The sequence below is a fragment of the Leopardus geoffroyi genome, chromosome D3 (genome assembly GCF_018350155.1).
Source record: "Leopardus geoffroyi isolate Oge1 chromosome D3, O.geoffroyi_Oge1_pat1.0, whole genome shotgun sequence".
Lineage (NCBI taxonomy): Eukaryota > Metazoa > Chordata > Mammalia > Carnivora > Felidae > Leopardus > Leopardus geoffroyi.
This window is the reverse complement of record NC_059339.1, coordinates 22,716,234-22,741,508: the sequence shown is the minus strand read 5'-3', so window position 1 is coordinate 22,741,508 and position 25,275 is coordinate 22,716,234. Positions and strand designations below refer to the sequence as shown.

Below are 25,275 nucleotides of genomic sequence, written 5' to 3'. Positions count from 1 at the left end.
GGAGAGGCTTACGCACTTCCGGGTCCGCCCCTTCTTCGTGATGCAACTTCCTGCCCCTTTCCTAGGGCTGCCGGTGCGAGACGCCGTTGCCATGGCAGCGGTCGGGGCACCAGGCTAGGATTTGTAGGCGATCACAGGAGCAGCAGGCGCGCAGGGTACAGTTCATGAGCCGACCAGGCACTGGGGCTGAGGCTGCAACGCAGGAGACTGGGGAGACGTCCTATATCACTCTCCGGACACTCTCCGCCCGCACCTCACGACCTTGGCCCCCCTCTCCTTTAGTCCTAAGGTGGGTTCCTCGCTCCCTCACATTGGCCTGTCCCTTTGGAGAGCCCCTTCCCCTCGAGGCTGCCTTCTGAAAACCCCGCCTTCCTTCTCCCTTAAACTCCTCTTTTGCTTCAGGTCCACCTCCTCTATACCCACTTCCCAAGTCCCAAGCCCTAATTCCCACTGGTCCCTTTTCCCGTGGGACTGCCTTTCTTAGGTTCTACCCTCTACCTCCCATAGTCCCGCCCTTAAGCCCCACAGACCATCTCAAATCAATACCTTTTCAGGTGCGTTCCTGCTGACCCTAGCTTCCCCGAGGCTCACCTCCAATCCCGCCCATTCCACTTCCTCTCCTGAGATATTGTCTTCTTTGTCCCGTCACCCCTCCCTCCCAGCTCCTGAATCCGGGCCGGCTTTTGCCCTGTCTGGATAGTTTAACAGTTTCTTCACCTGTGAAATGGAGCCCGGGTAGGAAGAGATGCCCTCCCAAGTGTCTTACCCCAGCCCTCTTTCTCACACGCACACACTCCATAGCTGGTTTATGTCATTGTTGTTATTATTAATGTAGAACGATGATAGCTAGGATTTATTGACCCTGTGCCAAACACTGCATGCTTTACATCACTTATTTCTTATAGCAACTTATTTACAGATGAGAACAGTGAAGTTTTGAGTTGGTGGAGTGGAAATCCAAACCCATTCTTGTTCCTTTACTAGTGCAGCTACTTATTCCTTTGTCTTCATTCAGGTCCTTTATTATCCCCAGGGATCCAGGCAATTAGCAATCCTGAGTCAGAGGCTGACAACTCGTTTTAGAATTTCCAAAGTGTTTGATGACCTTGAATCTCAGCAGGGGCACTGGCCAGGAGGTAGGCAAGATCTTTTTTTTTTTTTTTTAAACGTTTATTTTTGAGAGACAGAGACAGAATGCGAGCTGGGGAGGGGCAGAAAGATAGGGAGACTCAGAATCCTATGCAGGCTCTAGACTCTGAGCTGTTAGCACAGAGCCTGACGCAGGGCTCAAACCCAAGAACCTCGAGATGATGACCTGAAATGATGACCTGAGCCGAAGTCGGACGCTTAACAGACTGGGCCACCCAGGCACCCCAGAGGTGGGCATAATCTTTACCAGAGGGGTAGGGTCCTATGGCTCAGAGATGGAAAGAGCTTTCATGTTGAATGGGAGTGGAAGAAAGGCCCCTTCCCTTCTCTGCAAGTCAAAAGTCCACCTTAAGCATGAGGGAACTCAGAGGCAGGGTTAGCTGCTGCTCCTTCCTCAGGGCAATGTTAGCACAATTAGTGCCATCACCTATATGATCTCAGTCAGTACAGGGCTGGCAGCTTCAGGCTGAGGGTTCCACTCAAGACCCAGGAATTACAGAGAAAGCCCATGTCAAATGCTTCTTCACTTGACACAAAACTAAGTGGTTCTCAAAACACGTTTGTAACTGCAAATCTCTAGTGTTCAGAAGAAAACGACGGGTGGTAACCTTGGATATTTTTCAGTGTTGTTTTCCTTTCACATATTACTGATGCTTTGGCATTTGTTCTACTTAACAGAACCAGAGTTCAGGAGTTGGTATCTCAAATGGTCCCAGATGGCAGCTATAGTTATTTGAGGGTGAACAGGTCAGTGTTTCTTGATGTCTTCACAAGCAAGCTCCTGAGTTCCAGGTGCTTTGCCACCTGCATATGCCTCCTGCCAGGATGGGATTGCTTGCCTTATTTATTTCCTCCCTCCCATTCCAGGAAGGAAACCCAGAATCTTTCAGTCTGTTTTTTCTGTTTGTTTCTGCCTCATTCCTTGGGGATATAAATAAAATCTCACAGGTGGCAATATCCCACAAGAGGCGGTCACCGCGGCGACATGAGTTTGCAGGATGTGGGCCAGTGTGTGTTTATGAGTGTTGTAGGGTGGATACTCATTGCCCCGTGGGTGGAACTGACAGAACTGACACACCAGAGACCTGCCCCCCGTAGGGGTCCTCAGAGGTGGTCCCTGGGGACAGGGCTCTGTGTGTCCTTCTCTGTCTGTATTCTTGACACAGTGCCCAGCATTCATAGGTGCTCAGTCACCATTTGCTTCGTGAACACACAGGATGTGACCCTCTATACCTGCACTGTCCAGTACAGTAGCCACCAGTCCATGTGGTGGTGCATTTGAAGATGGTGGCTGGTCCAAATTGAAATGTGCTGTGTCACATAGACACTGGATTTTGAGACCGAATGTGGAAAAGACTGTAAAATAATCTCCTTAATAATGTTATTTTGATTTCATGTTGGAGTGAGAGTATTTGGGGTTTATTAGGTTAAATAAAATATATAGCTAAAATTAACTTACCTGTTTCTTTTTACTTTTTTATGGCTAGTAGAAAATTTAAAATCCCATATAAAGCTAGCATTATAATTCTTTTGGACAGTGCTGCTCTAGAAGCAGCATGGCCTGAAGACAGAGCAGAAATGTTGGACTCAAGAATCCTAGCTCCCTGAGTGACCTCGGGTTAATCCCCTAACTTTCCAGAGCCTCAGGTTCCTCACCTGTGTAAAGGAGGCAGATTCAGGAAGTAACACACACTAGGTCCTTGTGGTCAGGGCCTAACACCATTAAAGTACAACCTCTGTGCTCAGGCTCAAGGTAGGTGACCCCACATGTGCTTTCTCTCACTCCATTCCTCTAGCCTGGGACACCCTCTTCTTCTGGGACAGGCTCCTCCCTGCCCCCACCCCACCCCAGGAAGTCTCCCTGAGTGCCCACTCACTCACTCTTGCCTTCATCCATTCCCAGACACTGAAGAGCTACTTGGGGCCAGCCCTGCACTGGATATAGGAAGCCAGGGACCTGGATGAGCCTCTGACCCTGAACCCCAGAGCCCACAGGCTAGTCTGGCAGCCAAACATACTCAGGCATTCAGCTTCACCGGCAGGCACCTGTGCAGAGGTGAGGACAGGGCCCAAGTCCTCTGGGAAGCCAGAGAGGCCAGCTCAGCCCTCAGGAATCACCTCTGGGTGCCTTTGAGCATCCCAGGAGCTGTGGGCACAAGCAGTCCCTCAGGTCTCTCAGCCCAGGTGGCCAGGTCATACCACAGTGAACTTAAAAGACAGTCCATGCACTTGTAGAGAAACAGACTGCTAACTACAAATAATTATTCAAATAATAATTCAGTGCCAGTGTGGCGTATGCTGGGAGGGAAAAGAACAGAGTGCTCTGAGAATGTGTAACAGGTGAACTCACCTGGCCTCGGGACCTGAAGGAAGGTGTCTTATCTAGAGAAAGTGTGGGAAGGTGAGGGCACATTCTGGATGGTAAAATGCTGAAGTGGGAACAGACCACACAGGGGCAGAGCCCAAGGAAGTGTTCCAGTGTTTATGCTGTAGAAAGCCATTCAAGAGTTCTAGGCTGGGGGGTGAGTTGCCTTTTAAATGATCACTCTGGCCATATACAGAATGAATGGACGAGGTGGTGCTGGGCAGAGGGACGAGGGTGACTCCTAAGGGAGGCGGTGGCGGTGGTCTAGGGAGAAGATGGGGTGTGGAGCAGCACTAACGAACACGGTGGTGGGTTCTCAGTGTGGTCTGGACACAGGATTGGCAGCACTAGGCGCTTGGATGTGAGGGTAAAGGAAGGGAGTACAAGGAAGTGTCCAGTTGCACATAGTGGGGGTGCCATTTTCTGAGATGAGTGAGGTTGGGGTAGAAATAGGTTGGAGGAAGAGAAACTTCTGTACCAGGCCTGGACTTGCTGGGAATCAGGGAAACCAACCATGACCTAAATACTGCCCAAGCAGCCCATGCAGGGAAGGGAAGAGCTATGGTACAAGGAAGTGCTTTCTGCTGCTAAGAAACCCACAAAGGACAGGAGACCCTGCTGCAGGGTGGGGAAGAACCAGGGCTGCCCAGCTCTGAACAGAGGGAAGAGGGTGAAACTGGCAGGGCATGCGATGAGCCACTGGAGGGACAGGACAGTGTCATGCTTCTCCACCTTCTGAGTCAAGGACCAGGGACCATTTGTCACTTTCTTCAGATGTCCACAGATTCCAGAGATGGACAAGAAGCATTCTGTATGGGCTGCAGGGGGAAAGGGGACATATAGAAGGCAGGCAGTGGCTCCAGACAAGGATGGTCTTTGTTGTTGCTACTGCTAATAATAGTAATCACAAGAATAATGTTTATTATTGCTTGAGCACTTTTACTGGTGTCTTGCCCTAGAGGGTGGTCAGGGAAGGCTTCCTGAAGGAGGTGATATCCAGGAAGCCCAAAGGATGAGAGGAATTAGCGGGGTGATGGGAATTGAATGGGGAAAGCATGATATAGACAGAGAGACAGATCGGGCCCAGGTTTAGAAATGAGTGCTGGCACTTGAACTGCTGTTTGGAGCTGATGGTGGTTGGGACGCAGAGTATGGCGGTGGGGGAGATGTGACCAGAGGTGGCCTTTCTCCCAAGGGAGTCCTGAGGGGTGTTGGCCGGTGTGACATGCTCGGGTCGGGTTTGGCCCAGATGTCTAGAGCTGAAGTGCGTCACTTGGAGGGATCAGACCTGCAGCTCTGCTGGAAGATGCTGCAACTGTCCAGGCAGGAGCTGACAATGGCCCAGCATGATCCAGCCCTTCCTGTCACCCTGTAACTACCACTCTCTTTTAGGTGTCAGTTGCCTGTTCAGTGGTTTGCTCGGGGAGAGAAGGACTATAGGTACTTGTTCATAGCTGTATCTGCCCAGCCTTTAGCAGGGGTCTGGCACACCGGGGCCCTTGGAGGGACTCCTGGAGCTATGGAATTGGCAGTGTGGGCATCACGTTGGGGGGGATGAGAGGGACTTTGGTAAAGTCTACCCACCAGCAGGTACCAAAGGGCCCATGACCCAGGCCTGGGAAAGACTTTTCCCCAGGGTCTAGGTTGGACTTTCAGCCTAAGAACGGGGCAGATCGGGGTTTTAGGAAGTCTCCTCCAGCAGCAGCCACATGGCTCTGGCTAACGGGGATCCTCTCTGCTCAGCAGGAGCCACGAGGATGGCGCACTTGCTGGGCAGCCAGTCCTGCATGGACAGCCTGCGCAAGGACCTCACCGACTTACAGGGCACCATTGTGGATGTGTTCTCTCGTGCTGGGCCTGTGCGCTTCCCCTCCTGGAAGTTCCCTGACCGTGTGGCTTGCGACCTGGACATGGTGGCTCTGCTAGAGCACTATGACCATGTGCCAGGTGACCCCGAGTTCACGCAGCTGTCCCATGCTGTTCTGCTGGAGCTGGTCATCGACAGGTGAGGGCCTCCACCAAACCTGGTGATCTCAGGATGCTGGCATCTGCCCCTTAAACCAGTAGACCAGCCTTGGGATCCCCCTCAGCAGGGATAATGTTGGTGACAATAATCACCTTCAACTGAGTACCTGTCAGGAGGCTGGTCAGTTCAAGGCCCTCATAGTGATCTCTTCTGTCACGTGCTGTACTTTCCTATTGTGCCTGCCCTCAGGGGGTTGCCAGCAACCACACACCGCCCCCCCCTCCCCGCCCCGACCCCACCACAACAGCTGCCTCTCCAGCTGCCGTCGCTGCCTCCTCAGGGTTTCTGTGCCTTGGGGACACCACGGCTGCTGCTCAGAGTTTCCATCCCAGGCTCTTTTTCCTGGTGTCTTGTGGGCTATGCTATTCTCTGTGTCACAAGGTCAGACATGGGATATGTTTTTCCAGATTCTGGCCCTGCTGGGAAGAGGCCAGCAGATTGCCCTGAAGCCCCTCCACTTCCACACTATCATTAAACGTAACATGGTCATCAGGCTTCCACTTCCTGGGGCCCGAAACCCAGGCTCCCTGTGCTCCAAATCCATACATGTACCGAAGTCATGGGGGCCTGACAGGCAAGGACACCAGCGGTCTGGGGATGACCTGCCTGGGGACAGAGAAGCCAGGGTAACCACTTAGAAGAACCCCCAGTATGAAAGCATTATTTGGAGCCTGTGAAAGGCTAAACACGGATAAGCACAGAACACACCTTCCTTCCTCTGTGCCTTTACATACACTGTGCCCTCTGCTCGGGCACCCCTGCCCAGCCCTTCCTGGTCCGGCCAAGCCCCACTCATCCATCAAGGCCCAGTCTACCTACGCCCCTGGGGAAGCTGTTGCTGACATGTCTCCTCCACTCCCTCTGTCAAGGCCATGCTCTGTCTTCTTTCCAGGCTCTTCCCCCTGCCCCCCCCCCACCCCGCCAGTGCTGCCCAGCACTGCAGCAGACACAGCTGTCCCCATTCACAGAGGAAGACACCTTGGCCCAGAAAGGGGTGGGCCCTGGAGGCATTTGGTGCATCCTCCCCAGGCCTTCTCTGCCCAAGGCCCCAATGGGTTTAGGATGACCCTTCTGCACTCAGAACAAGACAAGGTGGCTTACCTGCCCAGTATGCTCTGTAAACATAATTCCTCTTCCTTTAAAATAGCTTGGTTCCCATGCAGATCCAAGCTCATCCTTCTAATGCCTCTCTTCCTTAAAAGTAGCCTGACTCTAATTTTGAACACTGAGGTTAACATAGACACCCAGCTGTCTTCATGTGTCCCATGTCACAGGAGCAGCTTGCCCTGCAGGAGACCCTGACTAGAGGCAGGAAACTCCAGGGCACGCCTGCCCTGCATGCTCGCCCTGAAGCTGTGAGCAGGCCCTTTCCCCTCTCAGAGTCTCCGCTCTGTCCTCTGTAAGGTGAAGGTTCTGAGCCATGTGATGTAATGCAGCCACCCACCCAGCACCTTCCGAGCACTCACAGCACAACTGAAGCAAGACCCTGTCTCCCAGAGCATCCCAGTGTAGTGGGGAACAGCCAGGTAGCAGTGCTGTTACCCAGGAAGCCTGGAAGAGGCCCCCAAGCGCAGCCCTCAGGGAGGGCTTCCTAGAGGAAGTGGCTCTTGGATTGGGTTTGAAGCTGGTCCAGTAGAGCACATTTTAAGGCCCTCTAAGTCCTCAGAGCCAGAGGCTGCTAGTTGCATGGTGTGTAGGCATGCCTGCACCAGGCTCTACCCTAGCTGACCCTCCCGTCTCTGCCCACAGGCTCCTGCTGCTGCTTCAGAGCTGTGCCAGCTACTTGGAGAACCTTGGTTCAGAGCAAACGGTGCCCTCTGCCCAGGCCGTGGGGCGCTGCATGTCTGTGGGGCTCACAGCGCGGTGCTTTTGGAACAGCCTACTGAGGCTGGGCATGCTCTACAAGCAGGCAGCCCCACAGGTGGGTTGGCTCCCCCCCACTCCCCAACCATGGCCACCCTCATACCTGCCGCAGTCCCAGCTTCCTTGCACACCATGTGTGTACCACATCCTTTGCTGGCCCCGTGCTTCCTGAAGGAGATAGTATCAACTCTGGAGCCTTCCTATCAATGCCAAATACAGTACGCAGTTAGCAATGCAGGCCTCAGGGGTCATGTCTGGGCTACCTGGCTCTGCTCTTTATGCATGGGACTTTGGGGAAAATCCCTACCTACTCTGAACCTCAGTTTGTTCATCTGTACAGTGGGAATAATAGCAATTCCTACCTCTCAGGGCATTGTTGGGTAATAATGTTAGCCCCATTTGTTATGGCTTATCTCGTAATCTTCACAAATCCCCAGTGAAGGGGAGGAAAGGAAACAGGGAGGAAAGGAAAACTGCGAGCAGCTATGGTGACCTGACAGCAAGCAAGTCCACTAGGCAAGACCCCAGTAACTGGCAGCTGCAGCTTCACTGTTAGACACCTAATGCCATGCATGTAACTACACGGAGCCTAGGGCAGGGGGCAGCAGAGAAGGGGCCTTGGTTTGGTAAATTGAGGCAGTAGAAAGGAGAAGTTTCTCTCTCTCATTCACATTGGTGTCAGATAATGAGGGTCTGAATATCAGGAGAGGCTGTCACAATATCCCCAGGAAACTGGTCACCTTCCAGGCCTGTCTCCCTCATCTGCTTTCCCTTTCTTTTCCTGACCACAGAAAAAGGTAAACCAAGGGGAGACCCTCACCTCCAAGCCCACAGCCAAGGGTGAGCCAGCCAGGAGCCCTGAATTTGTGACTGCCAAGTTCATCAAGCCCCCCTCCCCAATGCCGGGCTCACCCCAGACCTGCCAGGAGCCAGACAGCCTCCCTGCCAGAGTATCCCTGCAATGTCCAGCCAGGACCGTCAAGAACAGTAGGAGCGTCCACTCCCAGACTGTGGAGACGGCCCTGGTGCCCTGTGATGCATGCATCAGTGTCCAGGGAAGCCTGCGGGAGGTGGGCAACATGGTCATCAGCCTATGTCAGAGCCAGAACTTGCCCTCGTCCTTAGGCCAGTTCCAGCAGCTGGTGCAGGACAACATGGGGCTCAGGCCGCTGCCGGCCACCACCATGGGCCACTGGGCGGCAGAGCAGAGCAAAGACCTGACACGCCTCAGTAAGCATGTGGGGGCCCTCACTCAGCTTGTTGGGCCCCTTAGGGCCCAGCTGGAGGAGGCTGAGGGCCAGAAGGATGGACTGAGGAAGCAGGTGGGCGAGCTGGAGCAGGCACTGCAGCAGGAGCAGGGGGAACGGCGGCGACAGGCAGATGAAGCCACGCAGCACCTGGTGGAGTGGGAGTGCAGCAAGCAGCAACTGCTCACAGGTCTGTGCCCCAGACCCCGGACCCTTAGTGCCCAAGGCTCTGCTATGGCCTTAGCGCGGGCTCTCCCAGAAGCGGCCCCCACAACAGGGCTGCAGGTATCAGTAGTCGGTGTAAAGAAACCCAGGCTAAGGAGTGGGCAAGAGACACAGAGGGAAGGCAACTCATCAAGCTGGTGACACTGCAGGCAACTGGAGCTTGATCCCGATGGGGAACACTGGAGCTGGTGGTATTGAACACGCACCTCAGAGCTGCCCCATAGGAGGGTGAGGGAGCCAGGGAATTAATCCACTCACTCCGGTGTCGCTGAAGTAGCTCCTGGCAGAGCTACTCCCCTGGCACCTCCAGCCAGCAGAGCAGCCTCTCTGGCTTCAGTGGAAGCCGTCAGGCAAAGGTACAGCTATGGCACCAGAAATGGGCCAGCACCCACTGATGCGGTGTGGCCTGACGGATTTGGGCAAGCCACTGCCTTTTCTCAGCCTGTTGCCTCTGTGGAGGACACTAAGGCCCAGAGAGGTATAGAGGCATGGCAGTCAGCCAGTAGATAGGGTAAATGGGGGCCCAGGCCTCCTGGCATCTCCCTAGAGCTTCTACAAGCCCAGGGAGCCCCTCTGCACGGCAACAGCTGCCACTGCTTTGCAGGGTACACCGGGTGTGAAGGCACTGGCCGGGGCCAAGGGAGCCTCTGAAAGACCCCTCTCTCTTGGCTGCCATAGAAACAAGTGACCTCAGGATGAAGGTGGCCACCCTGGAGAGGGAGCTGAAGCAGCAACAGGAGTCCATGCAGGCTGTGGGTGAGGAGTCCCATCGTGTGGCCCTGAACCCCGTGCCATGTGCTCGGTGGTGCAGCAGGATGAGCACCCTCCATCTCTGTCCCCTGGGCTTCTGGGGCAGAGAAAGGGAACCACAAGGAGAGTGGGCCTGACTGGCCACGCTGTTGGGTGATGGCCAGAGTTGGGGTGCCACCTCCCGCCCAAAGAGCACCTTCTATTTTCACAACCCACTTCAGGCAGTGTTCAGGGCCCCATTTTGTGGCTGAGGACACTGAGACCCAGAGATGAGACCCCTCCGCACCACACCTCAGGTCCCATCCGGGTCAGAGGCGGCACAGGGACTTGCACCCAGGCTTCCCTGTACTACTCTTTCCCATGCCCACCCAATCCTGCAGAGACCAAGGCCCGGCAGCTTCAAGAGGAGGCCGAGCGCAGGGCAGAGGCCGAGAGGCAGGTGCACCGGCTAGAGGAGCAGGTGCAGGTGCTGGCAGGGCGGCTGGATGGGGCCAGCCAGCAGATCCGCTGGGCCAGCACAGAGCTGGACAAGGAGAAAGCCCGAGTTGACAGCATGGTCCGCCACCAGGAGGTGAGGCCCCCAGCACCTGAGGGTATCTGCAACATGGGCTGCAGGAAGGGAGAGCTCCATTGGTGGGGTGTGGGGGGTTATCCGTGTAGGGTACCTACTCCCCAGCATGCACCCAGATTGTTTGATTTTTACTAAGAGTCTGAGCCTTTCCCTGAGCCCTGGGCCCTGGGGAAACAGTGATCCAGGAACAGATATAGCCAAAGGAGGCCTTGTTCTGGAGGAGCTCCCCACCCAGTGAGGACAAGCAGTTGGGCCACCGTAGTTCTGCTGCCAGATGGCTAACAGGGGCAGGAAAAGTACTGCAGGAGTCTACAGAGGGACAGGCACATCTGCCTGTGGGAGTCCAGGATGGCTTCTGGGAGGAAGTGGCCTTTAAACTGGATGCCAAGGGCTGGTGGTTAGTCCACCAGTCAGAGGAAGGATAGGGAGGGCAAGGGTGAGCCGAAGCCCAGAATACAGCTGTACCCTCGGCATTGGGGCCTTGCAGGAACCCTCAAGAGTATGGCTGAGGGAGCAAGTAACCTGCCACCTAGAGAAGGGGATAGGTCTGGGGACTGTCCTGACTGTTCTTAGTCTCAGAGGCTCATTTGGGAAGCCAAGACCCCAGGTGGAAGTCCCCAGCATCAGGCATGGCCCAGTATGGGAAAGCCTGTCAACTGCAAGCAGGTGCTTTTCTCAGTGCCCTGCAAACAGTCATGGTCACCGTGCATCAGGTGTGTGTAGTGATCCAGATGGTAGGCTTCAGCCTCTGGAGCCCTCTTGTTCTTATTCCTCATCACAACAGAAGGAGGCAGATACTCTTGTCATATCCCTATTTTATGGATAAGGAAACAGGCTCAGTGAGATTAAGGAAATTGCCAAAGCTGCACAGCTAGCCAGAGGTAGAGCCAGGACTCAGAACGGACCAGCTTTGGTCCTTCCGGCTTTGCACTCAGTGGGTGTCAGGAAATGTGGGTCCCAAGGGACATGGGCTGATGGGACACTGAAGACCTAAGGAGAAGAAGAAAAGCATATTGCCCAGAATGCCTCTCCGAGTGGAGATTGTGACTGTAAAGAAGGGGGAGAGACTGATAATTGGCCAACTGCTCTACAAAGGGGCAGCGGTCTGCAGGTTGGGGGGCTTGGCCCTGACTGGCCTGGGGGTATACATTAGGGTATACAGCTGTGTTCCCTGTGCCCCTTCTTCTGCATGCTTGTGCACAGCCTCCCCTCTACACAGGCAGGGCACAAGGGAGAGGGCTTGGAGGGTCAAAGATACCATAGCCTTCTTTGTACCAGCCGGCTGGGCCTCACCCGCCTGCCCACCCCGGCTCAGTCCCTGCAGTCCAAACAGCGAGCCCTGCTGCAGCAGCTGGACAGCCTGGACCAGGAACGTGAGGAGTTGCGGGGCAGCCTGGACGAGGCCGAGGCCCAGCGGGCCCACGTGGAGGAGCAGCTGCAGAATGTACGGAGCGAGAGGGAGCAGGGGCAGAGCCAGCTCCTGGCCCAGCAGGTGGGAGCGGGCAAGGCAAGGGTGTGGGATGGCTCTTCCCTTTCACCAGAGGGGTATCCAGCCAGCTGAGTGCCTGTGGGCCAGTCCCCTGTCTGGAAGGGAAGGGGGTGTCCCCAGGGGAGTCAGGAGCCATTCCTTGGACAAGACGAGGCTCTCCCTGCCCCAGGAGCTACTGCAGAGCCTGCAGCGGGAGAAGCAAAGCCTGGAGCAGACCACGACAGATCTGCAGTTGACCATATCGGGGATGGAACAGGAGCTCGTGGAGCTGAGGGAGCGGGAGCGACTGCTGGTGGCCTTCCCAGACCTGCATAGACCCATCGAGGCCCAGATCCCAAGTAGGGACCCAGAGGTGGTGGAAAGGGCATATCAGGGCCCGGATGGGCAGCTGAGGGTTCACCTGGGCAAGACACTGGGTCTGCAACTCCCCAGCCTGCAGCGTGGCCCCTACCGAGCTCCCAGGACACACAGTGCATCATCCACTCTGTGTAGATGGGGACACAGAAGCCCAGAGGTGAGGTGACCGCCCACTGTCACACAGCTGAGTCCAATGTACAGTTGTAACACCGCAGCCTGTGTTCTTTACCATGTCACATGCCAGTCCTTGCTCAACTTCCTGGTGTCTCCCCAAACCACACCACGGAGCCAGCTCCAGGGGTACAGCCCCAGTTGTCCAGTGTCATGCAGCCCATGGCACAGGAGTGCTAGTTACCCATCTTAGCAGAGGACTGGATGCCAGGCAACCTGGGTTCTCATTCCAGCCCCTCCAGCCCTCACCCAAATGGATGGGGGTGAATCCATTTGCAAGGCTGCCAGGAAGATGCACCACAATTTAGTGGTCCTGAGCACTGTGTTCCACGCCCTTCCACTGTCCCTTCATCTGCCCCACAAGGCGGGCAAGAGCCCTTTTACAAACCGTGAAAACTGAGAACCACAGCAAGCAACAACTTGCTCAGGTTCATAGAGTCAGAGAAGAAACCTCCATCCCCCAAGTGGTGAGAAAGAATGTCTTTGCTGAATTCCTGTGACTCATACCCAAGAAGAGCTGGCTGTGTGACTTTGGACAACTCACTGTCTCTCTGGCCCTCTGAAAACAGGCGGCTTTGGCAGAGATTCACTCTCTTGCCTAGTTACAAAGTCTTCAGTGAGCTGGAGGTCCCACCCAGCTGTCAGATTCTACAATGCTGCAGTCACCTCCCAGCAAGTAGGGGTGGGAAGCAGAGACAAGGCCTCAGGAGAAGGAAGATGAGGTGGAAGGCTCAGTGCACTGACTGTGCTCAGCTCACCTGTGCTTGCCAGGCCACCAACCCAAGCCATACCTCAGCTGGCATGTGTGCCCTCTGAGGTCCTGTTCCACGGGTTGGGGTGAGGTACCAGAGAGCTTACCTCCATAGGCTCCGGCAATGTTACAGACGACATGGAAAGGCAGGTGCAGGCCAACGACATCCGCATCCGGGTCCTGCAGGAGGAGAATGGGCGGCTCCGGTCTATGCTGTCCAAAATCCGGGAAGTAGCCCAGCAGGGCGGCCTTAAGGTGGGCATCCTGGCTCCCCAACCTGAGAGGGACGACCCTTGGAGACTTGGAGGAGGTACCTAACTGGCAGGTCTTCAGACCCCACCCTGGGAACCTGTTGAAAGCCTGCCTCATTACGTGGCTCACACAGGTTTCAAGCAGGCATGAGAGTGTTACAGTGCCTGCCAGCTCCGAATTTCCCCCTCCAGTCCTTGGTACCTTTATTTCAAGTGCAACCTGGAGCTTGTCAGAAAGCAAAACGTCCCACATTTACTGCAGCTGGGGTAGCCCTGGAAGGCTTCCCAAACCCTGCCCCTCAGAGGAAGGGTGTGGGTACAGGTTTGGGCCCTCCCTCTCCTCCGTGGTGATGATACCCTCTCTGAACAGTACAGAGAATTTCCTGAGCCTTTCTGATATTGGCTTTTTTTGCAGCTGATTCCACAGGACCAGCTCTGGGCCCCTCACAACAAGGGCATCCACGGAGCAGCGCCCCTGGCCCAGGCCCAGAACGCATCCCCAGGGTGAGTAAGGCTTTGCCAGAGGTGGGGCAGATAGGTGGGCTGGTCCGCCTCACTCACAGGGGATCTTGCCATCTGGTCCTCCCTCAGGCCCCCGGACAGGCAGCACCTGCCCAGCAGCAGGACAGCCAGTGCGGGCAGGACCCTACCGTGCCAGCTCCGGGCATCCCCACCTCAGCAGCCCTGCAGCTGGCCCAGCAAGCCCTCCTTGGAGGACATGACCCACTCGACCAACTGTGCTCAGAACCCCATCCGGGCCTTGGCCAGGCTGAGGAGGAGACTGTCACCAGGCCAACGCCAGGCCAGCCCTGCACATCAGCCCCAGGAGCGGCCCACATAGCCTGCTGTGGGGTGGGGCTAGAGGGCAGGTGTCTGGCAACCCACTCAATGTAATAAAGCCCTGGCCATCTGCCCACAGCAACTTTGATCTCAAAGCCCTGGCTGAGCCAGGGGAAGAGTCCTTCCTTCCCCTTTCTGGGCAGGGACCACCTAGTCCCCAGTCACGCAGGTCACCTGCCAGGAGAGGCCTGGCACACTGTGGGCCCTCAGTAAATGGGTGCTACCTGCCTCTGTCCTGACAGGGCAATGGGAGAAGAGGGCACACCAAGGACAGAAAGAAGCTCCAGTACCTGGGCCAGGTGAAAGGCCCACAGCAAGGGCAAAAGGGTGATGTGGAGTCGGTGATTCCTACCAATGAAGAGCAAGGTCAGGGTAGGGGGTATGTCAGGGAAGGAGAGCAGCTGCCAAGGTAGGCCCAGTGAGGATGTATGAGGCAGAAGGGTGTCAGAGAACAGGGTCCTGGCTCTGGGCTCAAAGAAGCAGGCAGAGGGCAGGGAAGCCTTCCCCAGCCCCAGACTGGGCCTGGGACCTCCTGCCCCAGCTCTGAATCTGGGATGAGGACATTAAGGACCCAAGAAAGGCAGCCCTCCTTTTACTGAGGATCTGTTCACCTTCAAGAAATGTAGGCGTTTTCTAAATCCAGGAGGTTGGATTCCTAGAAGGCAGGGCAAGGCCTCATCTAATCAGACACCCAGCAAGCCCTGGCTTCCCAGGCCTGTCTCCTAAGACCTGGGCATAGATGCTACCAGCCACACCAGGCCCATGGTCCAGTTTTCCTCACGAAGCCTCCAGCCTGCCCTAAGTTACCTCATCAGTGAAGGATAAGGTCTAAGGCCTTACTGAGGACTTCTCAGGGTAGGCACTCTCAGCTTCCTGTGACATTTTACCCTGGTGAGGAGGCCAGCACGTAGTGTGCCTCAATTTACAGAGAAGGGTTGAGAGGGGCCGTGTGTGTAGCTCAACTGGCATGGCCACTGTCTGCCCGACTCTCGCTTCTGTGGAGCCCGGCGGTCCTGGGATGCCCTGGCCCTGTCCCTTATAGGTGAGAGCCAGCCCTTGGGGTGGGATCCCTGAGGTAGGAGGCATGGGCCCCAGGGGGAGGACCTGTCACAGCTCAGCTCCCCTCTGCTCACAGTTCTGTAGGTCAGAAGTCCAGGCCCTGTGGCTGGGTTCTCCATTCAGGATCTTAGAAGACTCACATCAAAATATCTGCCAGGTTACATTCCTTTCTGACAGCTCTGGGAAAGAACCCATTCCTAGGCTCATTCTGATTGTTGGAGGAATTCCGATTCTTGCAGCTATAGGACTGAGGTCCACTTCTTTGCTGGCCACTGGCAGCAGGGGCCACTCTTAGCTCTTAGAGGCTGTCTTCCTTGCCAAGTGGCCCCCTCTGTCTTTAAGTCAGCAACAGAGAATTTCTCATGCATTGAATGCCCTTCCTGCTTCAACTTTTGACTTCTTCTTCCATCAACTAGAAAAAACTCTCTGCTTCTAATGGGCTCTCGTGTTAGGTTAGGCCCTCTTGGATACTTTCTCTACCTTAAAGTCAACTGTGCCATATAACATAACCTAATCACGGGAATTAAATCCATTAGACTCATAGTTGCAGGTTTATAACAGGGGATGTTCAGGAGGGCTGGGAGATCTTGGGGCCCATTTTAGAATCCACCTCCCACACAGTAGAGCCCAAAGTGACTCTTCTGTCTTAAAATATCCACACAGGGGCACCTGGGTGGCGCAGTCGGTTAAGCCTCCGACTTCAGCCAGGTCACGATCTCGCACTCTGTGAGTTCGAGCCCCGCGTCGGGCTCTGGGCTGATGGCTCAGAGCCTGGAGCCTGTTTCCGATTCTGTGTCTCCCTCTCTCTCTGCCCCTCCCCCGTTCATGCTGTGTCTCTCTCTGTCCCAAAAATAAATAAACGTTGAAAAAAAAAAAAAAAAAAACAAAAAAAAAACATCCACACAAATCTGATAGCTTATGTTAAAATATATCCATGTTTACTTCAATATTAAACCTCCCCCCTACCCCAAATCTAAAAAAACCGGCTGCCCCTAAAAGATGCACCACATTTATCCTGCAGCTTCAAGTATCCTGGGCGGCAACCTATAGCCCAGCCAAGAAGCACAGGACTTGATGGCTCTTGAGGCCTCTGATCCCAGCCAGGCCTGGGAAGGGAACCCCGCTGGACAGGCAGTAGCACTCATAGCTCCCAGTGTCCAAGGGCTGAGGGCAGTATCAGTGGAGGGGCCTCTCTGGGTTGACCATCACAGCCTTGACCAAGAGGTGTCCCCAAGGCTGGACAGCTCCTCCCACAACCCAAACCCCAATAAATAAGCATAAAGCCTGGCCAGCCACTGCAGCCTCAGCCCCCAGGGATACCTGGACAGGCAGGTCAGAGAGCTGCCAGAGCCCTGGGAACAGCTGCGCTGCCCCACACCCTCTTTCCAGGGTTCCCACCCAGGGTCATGGGATCTGTCTGTGGGGAGGGCAGACACAGACACGCCAGGATGGCAGAGAAGGGCCCCAAAGTGGCTTCTCCCTCTTGACTGGCAGGTCCAGACCCTGCATCCTTAACTGGGGGCTGTGGTCCCTCCTTCCCAGTACAAATATGATGGGGTGCCTTGCCCCCCAGGAGGGGAGGCCCCTATCCTTCCTCCCACCGGCAGAGCTTCCCGTCCATCTGCTGTTGTGTTCCACGAGCCCAGGCCTAGGGCCAGGGTGCAGGCGGGAGGGTCCCTTGCCCACATGCAGAGACCCAGCTGCGGCAGCTAATCATCTGAGTAGCGGTTCCCTGCAGGAGAGGAGGAAAAAACAGGAGGGAAGGGTCAGGTGGGAAGCAGGTATATAGCCAGCCAAGGGTCCCCACCCTTGGTGCTTACCCAGCACATTGAATTTGCACAGAGGGCAGGTCTGCTGGAGCATCAGCCAGGGGTCCACGCAGTCACGGTGAAACTCATGCTTACAGGGCAGCACCCGGAGCCACTGCAGGGGGTGAGGCAAGAGTTCAGGCCCCAGAGTCAAGCCTCCAAGTGGGGATGCCTGGCCCCCACCTGAGCTGGGGAAATGATGAAAATCCTGTGGCCTATCCCCCGCCCACCATTCTGCTTTCCTAATTATAGCGGGGGCTGGGAGCATAAGGGCCCGGTCGGAATGGTTCTGGGGTCTCTCAGGAGTGGAGTGAGAGACATCATGGGTCAGCTGATGGCTGGCCTCTGCCCAGGGCACTAACCTGCTTGTTGCAGAAGTAGTCCAAACACACGGCGCAAGTCTCAGCACCAGGCTCTGGGGGCCCCTGTGCTGCCCTACCCAGACGGCAGCGCCGGGTCTTGAGGGATGCCAGTCTCCGCACCACGCGGCGCTTGAACAGATCTACCTGTTGGGGGAGGGCAGACACAGTTAAAGGGTAGGTTGGAGGTCTGGGGGCACCGGGGCTCCCAGGAGCTGGCTCTCACCTGGCCTCCGGGCTCCCGCTGGCTCTGCCTTGACGCCTGCCGCTGGGCCTGGACCACAAGGCCTGTGCACAGGAGCATGGCCACCAGCAGGATGGCGTTCCACAGCTGCTGCAGGGGCTTCTGGAGAGGGGAGTAGAGTGTCAGGGGTCCTGGGGCCACTCCACACTCTTCCCACAGTAAATCCACTCAAAGGACCAGGCAGGTAAGGTCCGTTGGCACTGTGTCCCTGCAGGCTCCTGGCTTCCTCTTCTGAAGCCTCTGTTCCTCCCATCTGTGTGCTCCCAGGGTCTGCCCCTGGCTGTCTACACAACTCCTCGTCCAGCAGCTGAGGGGACCCACATGTGTCCCCAGCCCAGGCCTCTCTTGGGCAACAAACTCAGTATGTTTTGCATACTTGGAAGCTTCTCTCTGGCAGCCTTACAGACTCCCCAGCCCCTCCCCAGCTCACCTTCCCATCCCAATCCCTAACCCACACTTCTCCTGGTCTACTTTCTTGAGCGCCATCACTTACCCACTTCCGTGTGGGCAGAACATTCACATGGTCCCCTGTGGCTTCACGCTTAGGAGTCTCATGCATCCCTTCCCTCCGTCCCACCCCTCCACTCCTTGGGTGACCTGCTCAAGCCTCATTAGCCCATTTCCTACAGCCACAAGGATCTCACCTGCAAACTGATCATGGAGGACCCCTGCTGGACACTCTTCCCTGCAATGCCCCCACCCCCTGCCCCCCACCCTCAGGAGAAAACCCAAACTCCTCTAGCAGCCCTCTGACAAGGCCCTAGATCTTCCACCCACTCTGTTCCTTGCTTCTTCTCATGTTCCCTGTTCTTCCTTACCCCTTCCCTTGGCTAATGCCTTTGGAAGTCCCTTGCTCCCGAGCTCTCCCTGACCACCAGGGCTAAGCAAATGCTCCCACTTGCCTCCCCCTGCCCAGCCAAGCCCTCCTCACACTCTTTAGTGTGTACTTCCTTGCCGCCGCCCTTGGTGGTCCCGCTGGTGGGAGGGAACCACATCTGACCTGCCTCAGCCTTTGAGAGTCCCCTGAGGGCCTCAGAGTTCTGGGGCACACAGTGACTTTGACTGAACTCCCCCCACAGCAATGTGGCAGCTGGACTTTGACTACAAAACAGCTGGCTCAGGAAATGATGCAGCAGAGTAAGCAAACTCCAGCCAGCTCACCCACACAGGCTCACCTTTTCACAGGGTCTTTGGATATGTTAGGAGGAATGAAAGCATTCATTTAAAAGCTTTCTGCATTCCTAGTAGCTTTCTGCCATCATGTTCTTCCTCAGCCAACAATGAAGTTCAACTATCATCATGTTGGGGGAGAGAGGCCGAGAAATGATTTGCTACCAAAAGAGAACACCACTCTGGATAAGGCTCGGTGTCACTAGTGTCACAAGATGTTAATCTTGCTCAGTGGTGGCACCCAAGAGACCATTATCAAGAGATGTCAGTGAGCCCCAGCTTCCCACTCCTCACCCTCTCCCCTGTGGTCTTTGTGTCCCTGTCTCCCTTGTGCACCTGCTCCAGGAAGCTTTCCCCAGCGCCTTAGGCTGAGCTCAGATGCATGTGCTGTGTCCCAAGGGCCGATGCCCACCATCAGCTCGGTGCTCAACCCAGCAGAGGGACAGCCATGGCCTATCTCCTCCCCGGATGGGGCCCAGGGCTGGAGCCCAGGGCTGGAGCTACCCTGCTGAGCCAGACTGACACGTGGCAGGACTCCATGGCCATTGCAATGTAAGCTCTCCAGGGTGGAACCTGGACTTCCAGGCTTTGGAGCAGCCTGTGAGCACTGGGTGGGTGGAGGGCATGGCCGCCTTGGAGCTCTGCTGCAGGCTGGAGACCAGCCTCCCCAGGCTCAGCCCATCTTAGGGACGCCCAGGTGAGGAGGGAGGGCAGGGTCTGTCCATCCGAGCAGTAAGGGAGTGGTTCATCTGACCTTTCTGATACACGGGTGCTGTAGCTCTGGATTTTGAAGCTGGAAGGATGGTGACTAGGCCCTGGGGTTGGGGCTGAGAGCTGGCTTCAGCCACCCTGAAGATTCCTCAGCTATCATGGCTAGCCCACAATTGTATGGGTCCACCGTGGCCAGCAGCATGGCTGTTCAGCTTTGCCCTCTGTACCAGCCAGACTGACCTGAAGACTGCGTACATTCCCAGCTCCAGGCCCCTTGCCCAGCCTGCCCCTTCCCTATCTCCAGTCTTTCTATAGGCACTTCCTCTCATCTGACAGCCCTTCACCAAATGTCTGCCCCACCCACAGGTCTGAGTGGGCTGCCCTCCAGGGGGAAATACGGTGGGGCTCCCTTTTCTTCCAGAAAGCCCTTCCATTCTACCAGTCCCAGTGGCTGCTCCTTCCCTTCACAGAACTGTGGTTCAGTTCCTGCTGCTCAAACAGTAAATACCACAAGCTGGGCTGAACTGCAGAGGCCTTTTTGTGTGAGAGAGCCCTGCTCATCTTTGAGCCCTTCAGGTCAGAGCCCAGGTGTCTCAGGTCTTTTGGACCCTCCACAGCCCTTCTCATGGAGCCCTAAGTGTCCTAAGATCTCAAAAGTTATCTGATGACTGCTAACTCATTCAGGAACTTCTAACAGTGAAGATATTCAGGGTAGCAGCACCTGCCCATCTGCTCCATGCCCACTGCGAGCTTTATGTACACGACTCCCTGACAACCCTGTGGCTGTGTGCTGGCCTTGGTTCACAAGCGAGGGATATGAGACCAGAGAAGTTAAACACACAGCCTGAGATCACTCAGCTAAAATTGCAAGTCTGCCTGACTTGAAGTTGCCCCGCATGGTCCACATCCACCAACATCTACCGGAGGCTGCCCACCAGGAGACCAGGACACGCCTGCCCTGCAAAGAGTAGGGACTCGAGAAATGCTTATGGATGGAATACCTTTGAACCCTCTTGATGCCCAGCATTGAGAAATCCAGAGATAAGTAAGACATAGCCCCAGGCTTCAGAAGACACCCATTCCCCAACACATATACAGGATGGCCTGTCCTAAGAACCCTGTGAAGGGCTTGACAAGGCACTGCTGTGATTTGGAAGAAGGAGAGAGGAACAGTGAGCGGAGGTTGTGAGGGAAACTTTCCAAAGAAAGCAGGCAGACAGAGACATATGGAGACGGAGAAAAAGAGCAGGCATGGGCAAGGCCTAGCGGCAGGAAACCAGGGTATGTGTGAAGGCCAGTAAATGGCACAGGATGCAGAATATAAGGAGAAAGCTAGAAAATAAAGGATAGGTGAGTAATTAGGAGCGCTGTGAAAGCCAGACTAAGGAGTCTGAGCTTTATTCTGTAGGCAATCGGCAGCCAAAGAGGGCTTCTGAGCGGGAGAATAACATGACAATAGTAGTTGACACTGTGCATGACCCTGGTCAGGCACTGCACGGAGCACCCACCATATCAATGAACACTCATTTCAGCCCTGGGAGGTGGAAGAAGTGCTCCTGGTCACCAAGGCGAGGAGAGGCCACAGGATCTGAGACAAGGCATGTGTGCGGCCCCACCTGAGTCTCCTCCCCCCAGGCACCCACCTGCTCCTGGGCCCGACTGCCTCCCAGGCACACCAAGTCCTGCCATCCTCCGTAGCCATCCTTGGAGAGGCCACAGGTGGTCCACAGGGTCAGCTTCCACTCGATATTGGCTGACAGGGACTCTCCGCTGGTGATCTCAGCTGTGGCCTGGGTCCTCCTGGAAGGGAAAGCCACAGAGGGGCCAGACGGAAGGACTCTTGGGAGGAGAGGCCCAGACCCATCCACCCCAGCCTTGTAGAAAAAAAAAGGATACCCCCAAGTATCCTCCCACAGCCCTTCTGCTTTGGCTTCTAGGTCCTTCCTGGCTATTGGTTTTTCCAGTTCTTGTATCAGCCAGGCCAGGGAGGCCTGCAAGTCCCAGAAAGAACCCGTCAATCAGGAATCCAGCTTCCTCCTTGCTAGAGCCAATTCCCCTCTGTCCCTAGAGCTGTCTCTTTGTTCCAGGCCTTGGTATCTTCTTTTAGTCCCCTCACCCATTTTTCAGACTAAGAGACTATAGCTTTAAGGTCAACAAGAAAATCCCTGGTCCTGAGACCTCTGAACCATGGCAGATTCAGGGACCCCTCAGTACCCAGGCTCCCAGGCCCAGTCCTTTGGAACCCAAACCCCAACTCACTGCAGCAGTGCCTCCAGTAGCTTGGTGACATTGGAGGAATAATGGAGGACAATCACTGGTCTGAGCAGAAGCTGCGATATGTCTAGCTGTTAATGGACAAGAAGGTCAGCTGGCCTTGGTCCCCTCTTCCCTGGCCTGCACACCCCCACTGCCTGAACACGTTTACCTCTCGGACCACGTTGTGGTTCAAGATGAGGAGGAGCAGGGCAGAGGCTCCCAGGAAGAGCGCCCTCTGCATCTGCAAGGGGACAAAGGCAGAAGCTAGCAGGCACCCTGCCCACACACCTGCCTCACCACCCACGACAGGGTTCTTAGTTGCTGGCTCTGCACCAGGTGTTTCCTCTGAACAGACTGGCTGTACACTCTTTGAGGTCAAGGGCAGAAACTCTTATTCCTCCTGCCATTCCCCCAGATGCTCTGTGGGACTCCAATGATTCTGTGCCTTCCCTGGTCCTAGCAGGAAGGGCCTGCCCCCAGACCCTGGGCAGGAACTCCCCATCTGATACTCTCAGAGCCTGATGAAGTTTCCTGACTCTCTGGCCTCCTCCCACCTCCCTGCTTCCACTGACTCAATTCTACAAACTGGGGGCCTTTGCCTCACCCAGGCCCAGGGTTTCTCTGGAAGCTCCTTAGGGGCCCACATGGTAGTCTGGCTCTAGCAGATGCCTTGAAACCCCTTCCTCCAGCCCCCTTTGCCACCTACACCCTCTGCACCTGCTGAACCAGGGCCTTAGGATAGGCCTGCGGGCCGCTGCCCTGACTCTCCTGGTGGAACTGGGCCGCCTGCTCCTTGCCCACGTATGCCACTGCAATCCAGCCTTCTACCGGCACCTCCTGCTCAGCATCCACGATGTCCATCTGTGGGGCAAAGGACCATGGGCAGAGGGAGGAGGGGGAAGAAGAGGGGACACACGGAGGATTCAAGGCCAGGGTTTGGAAGCGAGTTTGAAGGGGAGAGCATCTGGATCTCGGGGTTTGGAAGCCGGAATCTGGGGCCTGGGCAGCCTGGGGAGGGGGCGCTGCACTGCTAGGGCTTGGTCCAGGATGAAGGCCAGATCTGGGTGCGGAGCCAGATGGCTCGGCTGCGCTCACCAGCAGCAGGCGACCGCCCAGCGTGGGTGCTGGGTCGGCTTCGGGGCCAATCCTGACGCCCTCCAGGATCAGAGCGTCCTGCCGCGGCAGCCTCACGTCCACCCTCACGGCGCGGGCCCCGCCCCGCCCCGCCCTGGCCGCAGGCTCGCTGCCGTCCGCCGCGGCGCCGGGTCCCGCCAGGCCCAGCCAGAGCGGCAGCAGGGGCAGCAGCAGTAGCAGTGGCGACGGCGGCGGCGGAGGAGGCGGCGGGGGCGACCTCAGAACGGGGCGAGCGGCGGGGCCCATGGCCGGACCCTGCGAGCAGACGAGACGGGAGCCGGGGGTCCGGGGCGCTGGGGGGCGAGGGGGTGGGGAACGTAAGGAACGAGGCCGCGGCCGGACGGGGCGGGGCGCCGGGGGGGCGGGGGCGGGGCCGGACGGGGCGGGGCGGGGCGCCAGGATGGGGGGTGGTTCTTTGCGACGCCAGCGCTCAGACTGGGCCGCGCGCACCCCCTGGTGGCGGCGGAGAATTCAGGCGCCGGCGGCCGCGGAGGCAGGAATGGGGCGGAGCCCGGGTAGAGGTCTGTGCAGAGGTGGGAAGTAAGAGAGTTAGCGGTCACCGCCTGTGGCCGTTGTCAGACCTCCCGAGACCAGAGCAGGGGAGACCGAGGGAAAAAGTTGGTCGCAAGGGGAGGCGGAGGCACGATGAGGGCTCCAGAAGGGCAAGAACAAGGGACAGCCCTTGCTGTGCGCCAGCCTTAACGGTTACACGGTCATACGGTGTGGCCTTGGTCAAGTCACAACCCCCTCCTTCCTGGGTTTCTATCTCTCCTCCAGACCAAGCTCCAGGAGACAGAGAACCAGACATTGGCGTGGGAAGAAGATGGGGGAAGGGTCCTGAAAGGGCTGAGAAAGGGGCTCGGGGTGCTTGCCTAGACAAAGCAGGGCAGACACAGCTCCTCAGTGGTTCCCACAGGCTGGGTCTTCAGGCAGGTCACTTTCCTGGGTAGTAAAATGAGCGCGATATTAGAGCGGCACTGCCTCGTCTCTAACAATTTCTGATGCCTAAAGGAATGTGAGAGGTCCACACGTCCTAAAACTCATCCTTTTCTCCCAAAGGTTGTGGCTGCTGGAAACTACCTCGTCTGAAATCTGAACCTTTTAAAAATTGTATCCTGGAGCGCCTGGGTGGCTCAGTCTGTTGAGCTTCCTACTCTTGATTTTGGCTGAGTGTGATCTCATGGTTTGTGAGTTCCAACCCCATGTCTGGCTCTGCGCTGGCAGCACAGAGCCTGCTTGGCATTCTCTGTCTCCTCCCTCTCTCTCTCTCAAATATAAATAATTTTTTAAAAATAAAAACTGTATCTTGATAAAAGGGCAAAGGCCAGATAAGCCACAACACTCTTTCCCCAGTATTTTATTTTGAACATTTTCAAATATACAGAAAATTTGAAAGAATTTTATAGTGAACACCCATAAAACCACCGATGATGAACTGTCAAGATGCCCCTGAAGAATAAGATGGAGAGAATAAGACAGTCCGATGTAAGTCCAAAGACAGACAAGCAGGCATCCAACAGAGAAGCCAGAAACTGGCCTCCATACCTAAAATGTGGCTATGTCAGAGGAAGTGCTGCAGTTGGGGGGAGTGGGGAGGGCCAGTATGATCACTGTTTGGCAAATCGTGCTAAGAAAATGAGTTTACCATAAGGAAAAGAAATGAAATTGGACCTCTTCTGCGCATCATACACAAAAAAATCAATTCAGTATGAATTAAAGATCTAAATATGAAAAGTAATACTTCAAACATTTTAGGAAAGAAATATAAAAGGCTATCGTATTTCCTTCAAGGTCAGGAGAGATTTTTTTTTTTTTAATTTTTTTTTTTCAACGTTTATTTTTGGGACAGAGAGAGACAGAGCATGAACGGGGGAGGGGCAGAGAGAGAGGGAGACACAGAATCGGAAACAGGCTCCAGGCTCTGAGCCATCAGCCCAGAGCCCAATGCGGGGCTCGAACTCCCGGACCGCGAGATCGTGACCTGGCTGAAGTCGGACGCTTAACCGACTGCGCCACCCAGGCGCCCCAGGAGAGATTTTTTACAATGTAAAAACAGATTATAAAGGAAAAGATTGAAAAAGTGCATCTACAATAAAATGACAAACTTCTAAATTTTATTTTAATGTTTGTTTATTTATTTATTTATTTATTTATTTATTTTTAAACATTTATTTATTATTGAGAGACAGAGAGACACAGAGTGTGAGCAGGGGAGGGGGCAGAGAGAGGGGGAGACACAGAATCCGAAGCAGTCTCCAGGCTCTGAGCTGTCAGCACAGAGCCCGACCCAAGGCTCGGACTCACAAACCGTGAGATCATGGCCTGAGCCAAAGTTTGACGCTTAACCAACTGAGCCACCCAGGCACCCCTAAAATGACAAACTTCTGTTAATCAGAACCTTGTAATAAAATGGCAGGAGAAAACACAAACTGGGAGAAGGTGTTTGCAACCAAAGGATTCCTCTGCAGAATGTACAAAT

General features: G+C 55.5%; 2 protein-coding genes and 1 long non-coding RNA gene across 19 annotated transcripts; 1 reads left to right on the top strand and 2 right to left on the bottom strand.

The window, feature by feature from the left end:
* The first annotated feature begins 5 nt into the window (after window positions 1-5).
* On the top strand, window positions 6-14,137 carry CCDC157 (coiled-coil domain containing 157). Of its 17 annotated transcripts, none has more exons than XM_045458340.1 (15): window positions 6-289; window positions 1,034-1,136; window positions 1,828-1,896; window positions 2,789-2,902; window positions 3,053-3,205; window positions 5,261-5,519; window positions 7,290-7,461; window positions 8,195-8,840; window positions 9,554-9,631; window positions 10,006-10,196; window positions 11,512-11,688; window positions 11,855-12,023; window positions 13,080-13,274; window positions 13,631-13,719; window positions 13,807-14,137. In XM_045458340.1, the coding sequence occupies exons 6-15, from the start codon at window positions 5,272-5,274 to the stop codon at window positions 14,107-14,109; spliced, it is 2,268 nt and encodes a 755-aa protein (XP_045314296.1). In that variant the 5' UTR covers window positions 6-289; window positions 1,034-1,136; window positions 1,828-1,896; window positions 2,789-2,902; window positions 3,053-3,205; window positions 5,261-5,271; the 3' UTR covers window positions 14,110-14,137. The 17 variants fall into 17 exon arrangements, with proteins under 17 accessions (XP_045314296.1, XP_045314308.1, XP_045314301.1 ...); XM_045458352.1 differs by having other exon boundaries at window positions 1,016-1,136; window positions 5,258-5,519; window positions 13,080-13,219; XM_045458345.1 differs by lacking the exon at window positions 1,034-1,136.
* Window positions 10,995-13,086, bottom strand: LOC123588105. The gene is made up of 2 exons (XR_006707701.1): window positions 12,972-13,086; window positions 10,995-11,186 (listed from the first exon to the last, which is right to left on the bottom strand). It is a non-coding gene; the product is annotated as an uncharacterized LOC123588105 (long non-coding RNA).
* Window positions 14,138-16,030: 1,893 nt separating the features above from the next.
* On the bottom strand, window positions 16,031-23,141 carry RNF215 (ring finger protein 215). The gene is made up of 9 exons (XM_045458358.1): window positions 22,758-23,141; window positions 22,380-22,523; window positions 21,832-21,903; window positions 21,666-21,751; window positions 21,050-21,206; window positions 17,508-17,627; window positions 17,285-17,428; window positions 16,935-17,037; window positions 16,031-16,846 (listed from the first exon to the last, which is right to left on the bottom strand). The coding sequence occupies exons 1-9, from the start codon at window positions 23,040-23,042 to the stop codon at window positions 16,824-16,826; spliced, it is 1,134 nt and encodes a 377-aa protein (XP_045314314.1). The 5' UTR covers window positions 23,043-23,141; the 3' UTR covers window positions 16,031-16,823.
* Between the last annotated feature and the right edge of the window lie 2,134 nt (window positions 23,142-25,275).